Genomic DNA, 10,309 nt, shown 5'->3' on the forward strand with positions numbered 1-10,309 from the left:
TATTAAAGTGGCTGGCATCTATGTGTCTTTTGCAACTTTTACTGTGATTTCTTATGTTGGACTTTTCTGGATTTGATAGTTGACAACCAATTCTTGCAACTAATGTAAGTGCTGAGATCACATCTGGGACAGTTATACTTATAAATGACACCAAAGGCAAACAGGGCTGATCTTATCCCTAGCTTGGAAGAGCGACCTCATAGTTTGGGGGTTTATGGGAATTAGTTTTAAATTAAGGGCAGGTAATTGTTCATTGAATAGGCTGATGCATTTTTTCCTAAATTTATTAGCATGTAGAAAGGAAATCTAACAAACATACAGAGCTTGGAGACACTATGGACTATTGAGGGTGGAGTTAAGTAGCTTATTAAGGGATCTATGAAAAATTACTAGATTAAGAGTTCATTTTTGGCTCCTTTTTTTTGTCATTGCCTGAAGTTTAGTATGCAACCATCAGAAATGAAAAAAAAATATCATTATCATATATAAATAATGCGATATATGATAGTGCGAAAACAAAATTTCATATATACGTAATTGTATTAAAATCGCGCTGTGAGCAAAACGGTTAAAGCTAACGAGTTAATTTTTTTCGTTGTATTGTACACTAAATTGCGATCTTTTTGGTATATAACACATTGTAAAGTGATCAAAGCAACACAGAGAAAATATTATCACAAAATGATGCATGAATTCGTATCGCGCGGACGTAAAAATTTTTTTTTTTCAAAAGTTCACCATAAATCTAAATATTGTTCTAGAGACTTACAATTTGTTTCAAAATGAAGATAAATGATTGAATATTACTATACTGTAAGAATTTTAGCTTACAATTGCAGTTTTCTACCATTTCGGACGAGTTAAAGTTGACCAAATGTCGAATTTTTTTATACATTTTTTTTATATGCAAATATTTCAAAAATGAGAAAAGCTACAACCTTCAATTATTTTTTTGTTGTATTGTACATGAAATTGCACACACGCCTAATATGAAACGGACCAAATATTACGAGAATGGGATGTACGCATTTCGGAGATTTGTGGTGGAGAATCCGAGCGCGGAGGGAAGGAAAGTTTTTTTTTTTAATTCATCATAAATCTAAATATTGTGCTAGAGACTTCGAATTTGTTTCAAAATGAAGATAAATGACTGAATATTACTAGACTGTAAGAGTTTTAGCTTACCATTGCGTTTTTTTACCATTTCGGTAGAGTCAAATTTGACCAAATGTTTTTTTTTTCTATTTATCGTGATTTATCTGCAAATATTTTGAAAATGAGAAAAGCTACAACCTTCAATTATTTTTTTTGTATTTTACATGAGATTGCGCACATTTTCATATATAAAACTTTATGTAACGGCTAATTGAAAATGGTGCAAACATTACGACAATCGGACGAAAAAATTTCTGATTTTTTTTGGAAGAGTTACCGCTCAGACGTAAGGAAATTTTTTTTTTTTTCATAAATTCACCATAAATCAAAATATTGTACTAGAGACTTCCAATTTGTTGCAAAATGAAGGTCAATGATTGAATATTACTAGAATATCAGAGTTTTAGCTTACAATTGTGTTTTTCGACCATTTCGGTAGTCAAAGTTGACCGAAGGTTGAAATTTTGGCACATCGTTATTTACATGAAAATAATTCAAAACTGATAAAAGCTTCAACCATGGGTTGTTTTTAGTTGTATTGTGCATGAAATTGCACACATTTCCATATATAAAACTTTAATGTAACGGCTAATTTAAAATGGTGCAAACATTACGACAATCGCACAAAAAAATTTATGATTTTTTCGGAAGAGTTACCGCGCGGACGTAAGGAAAAAGTTTTTTCATAAATTCACCATAAATCAAAATATTGTACTAGAGACTTCCAATTTGTTGCAAAATGAAGGTAAATGATTGAATATTACTAGAATATAAGAGTTTTAGCTTACAATTGCATTTTTCAACTATTTCGGTAGAGTCAAAGTTGACTGAAGGTTGAAATTTTGGCACTTATCGTTATTTATATGAAAATATTTCAAAACTGATAAAAGCTACAACCATGGGTTGTTTTTCATTATATTCTACATGAAATTGCGCACATGTAACGGATAATTCAAAATGGTGCAAAAATTATGTCAAAGTGACGAAATAACTTCTGAGATGTGTCACTGATACTTTTTAGTGCGATGAGAAAGAAATTTGCGCTTGCGCGCCTGCGTAACGATTGTAAACAAAACAATGCCTTGATCCGTGAGCTCCCAGCATCCCCCAAGGCGTGTGATTCAAAAGTATTTTTCCACGAATTTAAAAAAAAAAATTTTTTATCGATGTACCATACGTCCAATCGGCACCCGACAGACAATTTATGTCGACGTTTAATACGTCCAATCGGCGTTAAAGGGTTAATATAATTATTTTGTTTTTTGGTACTATACACTTTTATTTTTTTCATAGTAAAGAAAACATAATTTGACAATTTTATTCCTGCGTTTTTGTTCTCTATACTATGACCTTTGATTAGTTTTTAAATTTTTGAAATTGATTGATAAATAATGGTGGCATGGCCTTTCAACATTTTGGAAAATATGTATAAAAAAACAAATACATTTTTGCTCCTATTCACGAAAAACTTTATGTATACATTCCTTAAAACACTATAAATTAGCACTGCAATTTTCATTAAGATAGCTTATGATAACCCAAACCCCCAGGCTGATACCCTTGAAGTAATCAACAAGGAAAGTCACTTCAGAATGAAAGGTAGACCAACTTGATGTCAGATTAATGGCTCTATGGAGGAGAGTTGACAGGGAATTCATTTTAAAGTAAAAAAAAACATGAGCTATAAAAATTGGTCCCCAGGCCAGTAAAGGTGCTCTTTCTATAAATACCAGTATGAAACCCAGACTCGTCCTTGGATATCCTCACATCAAGGAATGGAAGTGAATTCTGTGTTTCTGTTTCAACCGGAAATCTACTGTTATGGTATTGGTTGTTTAAATACTCGAGAAAGGTACCAGGATGGTAATTACATCTGAACAGGGCGAAAGTGTCATCTATGTAGCGTCTATAAAAGAGTGGCCGGAAATTAGGGGGACATACATCTAGAGCTCGCTCCTCCAGGGAGCACATAAATATGTTAGGAAAAGCAGAACCCAGAGAGTTTCCCATGGCCATCTCAGTTTGCTTAAAAACCGTCTCACAAGTTCTTGGAAATGGTTCCTGGAAGAGGTACCATTCACTGTGTCTTGCAAGGCATGTTGCATGCAGGCCACTGCTTTTTTTCTCACTGCTTCTCTTATTATCTGCTTTTTTCGTATCACTTTATACTAGGCTACTCCATTTTCAACACTCATTTATGAACACATTGTATGTGTCAGTCCAATGAACCAGAAACAATTCAGTGGGTTGCTAAAACTCAGAAACAACACAACTCATGAGTATTATCCTTCTACAATTTACCTGGCGACAGCCTTTTCTAAGCTATAATACGAGTGGCCCTAAGGACTTGTTCTTCAATGAAAGGAGAAAATTAGAAAAGGACAGAAATTATGGAGCTGCCCAGCTAGATGGGAATAGATTAAAAGGAATGCATGAATAGTAGAAGGCATAAGAAAAACAACTTGGGGAAGGAGGAAATTAATGTTGCCATTATTATCAAATACTAGAATGGTCCATTAGTGGTTGAAGAGATGCTGATTTACTCTTATTGAAGGAATTTACAATTATAAGAGTAGTACGTACTTCTGTTTAGGATATATTACAAGTATACGTAACAGCTGTATTGGGCTGTATAATGTAAATATCCAAATCAGTAGTGTTATCCCAGCACCACAATCCTGTATCATTTTACTAACCAATGAGGCAATAAAACCAAAAATTGCACAGTCAATGAATGACTCAATGAATGAAAAGAAAGAAAGTTAATGTGGGTGTACTATAACAATTTAGCCTGCCAATTAAGAGTAGCTTTAATTTTGGCTGCAGAGATTTTCTCTCATCATAAAAAAGCAGACTATTATAGATCAGAGTGTAATTACCTGATGGTATACAAGGGACAGCAAGTCTTGTTCATAGTTGGCTTGTAGCAATATTTACCACTTCGTCGCCATCCCCGATCTATGAGATCTTGGTAATCTCCTACTGCCATTCTATGTGCCCACATTCCTGTAAGAAATAAATAAAAAAATAAAACTCTGTTCCTAAGAATAAGCATTAATTTTAAAAGTAAAATATTTCCTGAAAACAACAGTAAGATATTCTAAAAGCATACCACAATACCATAGATGATCCTCTAAAATTTAAAGAACCTAAATGTTTTGATGAACTGTCAGCCAATAAATTGACAAATTACCATCATGATGGTGAAGGAAATTTCAACATCATCATTTCTCCTACAGCCTGCAATGAAAAGATCCAGTACATAGCATCATTCACTTTACTGTCACACCAAGAGTCATTTATAATTGAAGACATTGGAATAAGACCTGTAAAAACCAGGCATAATGTTTTAGTAATTACTAAAGAGAAATGACAAGTTCTTACTGCTCTGCACTGACTGGGAATTCTAAAAATCTGAATCTTTCCTGTGGTAAACCCACCTAACACTATGACAAGAAACTTCTAGCAGCTTTCTAAGTTTCCTATCCCCCAAAACAAAAATAAATAAAAAAACCCTGATCCCATACATCTGGGGTTAACTGTCATGTAATTATGGATACTACAGAAGAAGGAGTTACATAAATTCTTGATAATTCTACAACAAGCTTCCAAAAATTACTACATACTAACAGTTTACAAGTCTTGTAATCAGATGACATCTAATCTGCTTAGGACATACCTTCAAGATTAGACAGGAAAAATATGATATTGTAATGATACAATTAAGTTTGTTCATACTTACCTGGCAGATATATATATAGCTGTATTTTCCGAATCCGACAGAAATTAAACACTTACGACACACGCAGTGGGAGTCAGGTGGTTAGTACCCATTTTCCCGCCGCTGGGAGGCGGGTATCAGGAATCATTCCCATTTTCTATTCATAATTTTTATTTCCACTGTCTCCTGAGGGGAGGTGGGTGGGTACTTGATTATATATATCTGCCAGGTAACGTATGAACAAACTTAATTGTATCATTACAATATCATTTTGTTCATGAAACTTACCGTCAGATATATATATAGCTGAATCCCACCTTTGGTGGTGGGAGTAGACAGAATAGAAGATTTTAGGAACATATATATGCAGATAATTGATATCTTGATTCCTTACCTGTTAGCATAGCTGACTTCGTGGTTACTGCCGCGTAAGTCTGCTTGTGCTACTAGAGTTGCCAGCGAGGGTAGAGACCTATATAGCTGGTGCACTCCAGATGATCTGTCAACAGGGCGAGACACGACGTGACTAGACCATATTGACCATACCATGAGGGCTAAGAAGTAAAATAAATATATATATAAAATATATATCACCACCTGACCCACCTAGCCAAAGTTAAGGTGTGTTAACTAAGGCTTAAGAGTTAAGAAGTCACCGTTGTCGGCGAACTCAACTACTAAATTAAGAGCTCTTCCTAACCATTTTCTACAGGATAGGATGAGTGGTACTTCTTGCCCCCAAGATTGTGTCTGCAGACACGTATGGAACCCTAGCGAGCAGCAGATCTCATATGCCATCTTCACATCTCGCAGGGAGTGTGAATTGAACACAGAGTTGCTTCGCTAACACATGGTACTCAGGATGTTGCTGAGTGCCATGCTCTGTTGAAATGCTTCCGAGGCCGCGCCCTCACCTCGTGAGCATTCAAATCAAAAGATTTCAAATCTTGTGCAAACACAAAGAAGGAGCTTTTTTTTTTTTTTTTTTTTTTTTTTTTTTTTTTTTTTTTTTTTTGAAAGACCTCCTTAACAATAAACGACCCAGGGTGTTTCTTCGATATGGGCAAGTCTGGTCTTTTCGGAACACTGCAGTATTGTCCGTACGACTTCGACTTTCTTGAGTTTTATGTAGATAATAAACTTGAGAGACCTGACAGGGCACAGGACTCTCTCTGGCTCCTGCCCACTAACTTGTGCCATCCTTGCTTCCGAGCTCCTGGCCCAAGGACAAAACAGGTTTCCATTCTTAGGCCATAACGAAAAGCTTAGAGAGCACACTGCCTTGTGTTCTCTAAAGCCAAAACTTGTGACGATGGCTTAAAATCTCACTAACCCTCTTTGTCGTATCTAGGGTGGTTAGAAAAAAGCCTTCCTGATCACATGCAAGAAGTTAACAGGTAGGAGATGTTCGAATGCTTGACATCAAGAACTTCAGACTATGTCTAAGTTCCATATTGAAAGCTTCGATCTGGACATAGCACGTCAGTCCGTCTGTACTAACGTCAGGTGACCGACCAGTTGACCAGTCAGACGAATCAAGGACAGCAAGGCTGTACCCTGAAGCCATAAGGCCACTATTCTTCACTGAAGGATGAGTGTTTGGACTGCCTGGGCGATTCAAGCTAAACAAACCTGGGGGTGGGGGGGGTGTACAACGCAACCCAACGTCGTTAGCGAATCAACTCCTGAGCCACTCCTGACTCGAGCTTCTGGTGCCAGGAGAAAAGGAGCGAGGAGCAAAAAGGCGATTCAGTCCCGAAGGACGAATGCCTGACAGTCCAACCTGGTCTCATGTTAAACGATCATCGGGGGTGTATAAACGCAACAGACTTCGTCAACAAGAAACTCAGGGCTACTATAGTCTCCTGATCTCGCACGAGTGTCTGACTCCGAGAAAAACAGGTGAGACAAAAAGTAGATGGTGAGCGAGTTTCGAGATTTCACAGAACTCAAAGATCGTGAAGGGCGTTGTTGTTTGACAGAAGCAAATCTCTGAGCCAAAGGCCGTCAACAACATATTTTGCGTATTCTTTAATAGTTGTGACTGCCAGCTTATCCCATTCTTCAAACGGAAAGGAAGACTGCAATCTTATGCTGTCAACATCTCGATAGTCTGAACGTAGTCAGACTCAGAGCGGAGAGGGTTATAGGTACCTTTCGTGTTAAAGGAGACCGACTCTCTCGGAAAGGTCCTTGGAAGGACGTGACCTCTGTGAATCTAGGGTCTTGAAGGCCAACTTGGGGCGATTAGCGTCATTGTCGCTCCCTGTGATGATATAAATCATCTTATTACATTTCCTAAGTGATTGAAAAAGGGGAAAAGAGGACTAAACATCCATCCCCGTTCAATATCATAGGATGGCGTTTAATGTTACCCGCTCCCGGATCGAGAAAAAGGGAGCAGAGAAGAAGAAGCCTCTTCGCCTCAACCTAGCGAAGAGATGAATGAAAGGACGTCCCTAAAGTCTCCACAACTCTCAACATACTTCTAAAGAAAGATTCCACTCGGTAGTCAGTAGTTGCTGCCTTCGATCGAGACGATTCGAACGGACTTTTGCAATCCTGTAACGGTAACCTCTAGAGGATCGTTCCATTCTACGCCTGTTGTTTATAATAGGCTCTTTGTCGTAAACCCGAACCGGGACCGAGAGAAGATAACTTCCTAAGATATGAGAGAGCTGTGGAAGATCAGAGTTGATATGGACCATGGTTCCAAAACTCGTTTCGAGGACTGGAGGGACGACTGAATTGCTTCCACTTCTTTCAGATTATGATCCAGGACATCTGAAACCCTCTCCAGATGTCCGGCACCTTCTTTCTATCACCTCAAGAGATACTTAACGCACCGAGAGATGTTCAGAAATCATTCCTAGATCTTTAATAAAATTTCAGTTTCCCGGTAGGAAAAAACTGTAGAGGTCTGAATTGCAGTCTATTCAGGAAACAAACTTCTTTAGGAAGGAAATGGTCCCCAGCAAGCTCATCCATTCCCTCACACAGTATGTTTACTTCCCTAATAAGGCTGCGCTTTGCCTAAGCAAGAGAGCATATAATAGTGCAATGTTGTGGTGGTAGGACCCTCGTAGTCCTATACCTTGGCGGTAACGAGCACCGAAAGGAGTAAGATATCTCTGTAGAACATATTAAGGCCAAACGAATCCAATGTTTATTCATTCATGTAAGAAATCCCTCATCTTAGGCTAAAAGTCCGTGATTGTTGGGCAGAGATACAGTTCGTCAGTCAATCCCGCAGGAGAGAGAGAGACGTAACTGCCAGCACAGAGATACGGTTAGTCAGTCAATCCCGCAGGAGAGAGAGACTTAAACCTACAGCGCATGACAGCGAACGAGTTGGTACTGGCTCGTTTGGACTGGAGGAGAGGAGTCAGAGGACAGTGACAGCAGCAGCTTACGATCGTCCGTCATCGTCGTCTCTTAACTTTATGCCTGGTTGCCAGCTACCCTATTCTAGAAGAAAAAGGTCCGTTATTTTTTTAGCATAAAGAGACTCTCAAGCTGGTATATTTAAGCGAAACAGAAAACGCTAAATACAGATGCGTTTGTGTCGTCAGAACACTACCATACAACGGTAAAAGATAAATCGGAAACTCCTGGAAGGCTGCAGGGAGTAACGATTAAATGTCCTTAAAATGGACCATAGACCTCTCGGTTGCCATCCGAAGAGGTAACTACAGCGAGCGTATATGACTTGAACCAACCAGAAATAAAATAACGCAAGGCAAAATATGAAAATTATATCATAATAAAGTTTTGTTCATACTTACCTGGCAGACTATGTATAGCTGAATTCGGAAATACAGCTACATACATATCTGACAGGCAAGTTTCATGAACAAAACTTAGGAGAATCGAAGCAATCAGCTCAAGCTTCTTATGTTATTGGACATAAGCGTTCATTGACGTAGTCTACAAGTCTATTTCTTCTTGTACGAGTCTGCGAATGACGAATGAGAGCTCTTCCGAATCTTGTCAATAAGAGCTTATTCGCTTACGCAATATCAAGTTAATGAGATGTTTGTCAATGAGAACTAACCCATTTACGGGACAAAGAGATAATTTGTCAATGAGGATACCCACTTACTTGACAAAACGATAGTATATTGTTAATGGGGGGAAAGTCACTGAATTGACAAAACGTAATCAGGAAGTCGAGCGTTTTTATTTCCGATTCCCGTCTCAAACGAGGAAGGGGCAAGAATCCTGTTAAGAGACTGGGCTTAGTCAGGTAGAACGACGATGTTCAATTCTGGCAGCGTAGTCCTTTACTAGGAACTAACAAAATCTATCATCTGAAAGCCCTTTCCGATGGGCTAAAACAAAGTGGCAAAATTATCCTGGGAAGAGGAAGAAACATCTCCAACCAGCTTCCTCTCCCGTATCACAACTAATGCCTGCTAAAGCTTAAAATTTATTGGCAGTATGGCAAAGGCAGTCCTGTCTTGCGCTTTCCTGAAGAGCGTACTTTTGATGAGTGCCTTTGCAAGAATCCTACTGAACGTTGCGAGAGTCCTGACGTGCAGGACATCGAGCCTTTATAACCCGTAACTGCCTTATCGCAAAGTCTTGATGCGGGTGCGTAGTGGCAACTATTAAGAGACTGGGCTTTGGCAAAGCTTGCGGTAGAGCAAACGAGAACTTCCCTTGAGCTTTCCTTAACTCCATCCACCTATGCGAAAAGCAATATTAATTGACAGAGACCTCTTGAATTCACGAAACCCGATGTCTTGCTGGGTTTTTTTCGAGAAGAAGAAGTTGTCTGTTTCACTTTAAGCTTACTCCGAAGCACTGCCTACTTCACATTCTTTGCAGGTGAGGTAGAAGGTATCATCGAAGGTAGAGGTTAAAAATTCTTTAAGCCCAAATCTGAAACAAGAGCTTGAAGAAGGTTCAACAGAAACGTTCAGCCAGGCGACACAGCCTGGCGTGCGGCTGGTGCACGCTCGGCGTCCACTGGAGCTGCGCTCGGCGTCCACTGGAGGCGCGCTCAGCGTCCATTAGAGCGCGCTCGGCGTCCACTGGCACGCACGCTCGGCGTCCACTGGCACGCACGCTCGGCGTCCACTGGCGCGCGCTTGGCGTGCACCGCGCGCCCCATGGCTTGGCGTCCGCTCTCAAAAGCTTACTGCTACTATGACTTCTTTTACGTATTTCTCGTGGAAAGACGGACACGAGTTCAGGCGACGTTCGCCTTCTTACTTCTCACTGAAACGCATAACGAGAGAGAGAGAGAGAGAGAGAGAGAGAGAGAGAGAGAGAGAGAGAGGACGTGAAGCGTCCTCTTCTATAAAGGCTTCTATTTAGAGGGCGCGAGTCCATCCGAAAGCTCCAACCCCTGCGCGGGGAGGACGCTTCGGAGGACGAGAAGCAATCCTTCAGGATTCGTGCACGTGCACGCACTTAGCAGTCTGGGGA

General features: G+C 39.6%; 1 protein-coding gene across 1 annotated transcript in view; it reads right to left on the reverse strand.

Moving 5' to 3' along the window:
• The window catches only part of LOC135225693 (arginyl-tRNA--protein transferase 1-like), a 128,623-nt gene extending 124,459 nt beyond the window's left edge, over positions 1 to 4,164 (reverse strand). Inside the window, exon 1 of the mRNA XM_064265045.1 lies at positions 4,035 to 4,164. Within this exon, the coding sequence (XP_064121115.1) occupies positions 4,035 to 4,159 (125 nt within the window). The 5' untranslated portion in view covers positions 4,160 to 4,164. The remainder of the gene's footprint in view (positions 1 to 4,034) is intronic.
• Positions 4,165 to 10,309: the final 6,145 nt, after the last annotated feature.

This window comes from Macrobrachium nipponense, chromosome 13 (genome assembly GCF_015104395.2).
Source record: "Macrobrachium nipponense isolate FS-2020 chromosome 13, ASM1510439v2, whole genome shotgun sequence".
Lineage (NCBI taxonomy): Eukaryota > Metazoa > Arthropoda > Malacostraca > Decapoda > Palaemonidae > Macrobrachium > Macrobrachium nipponense.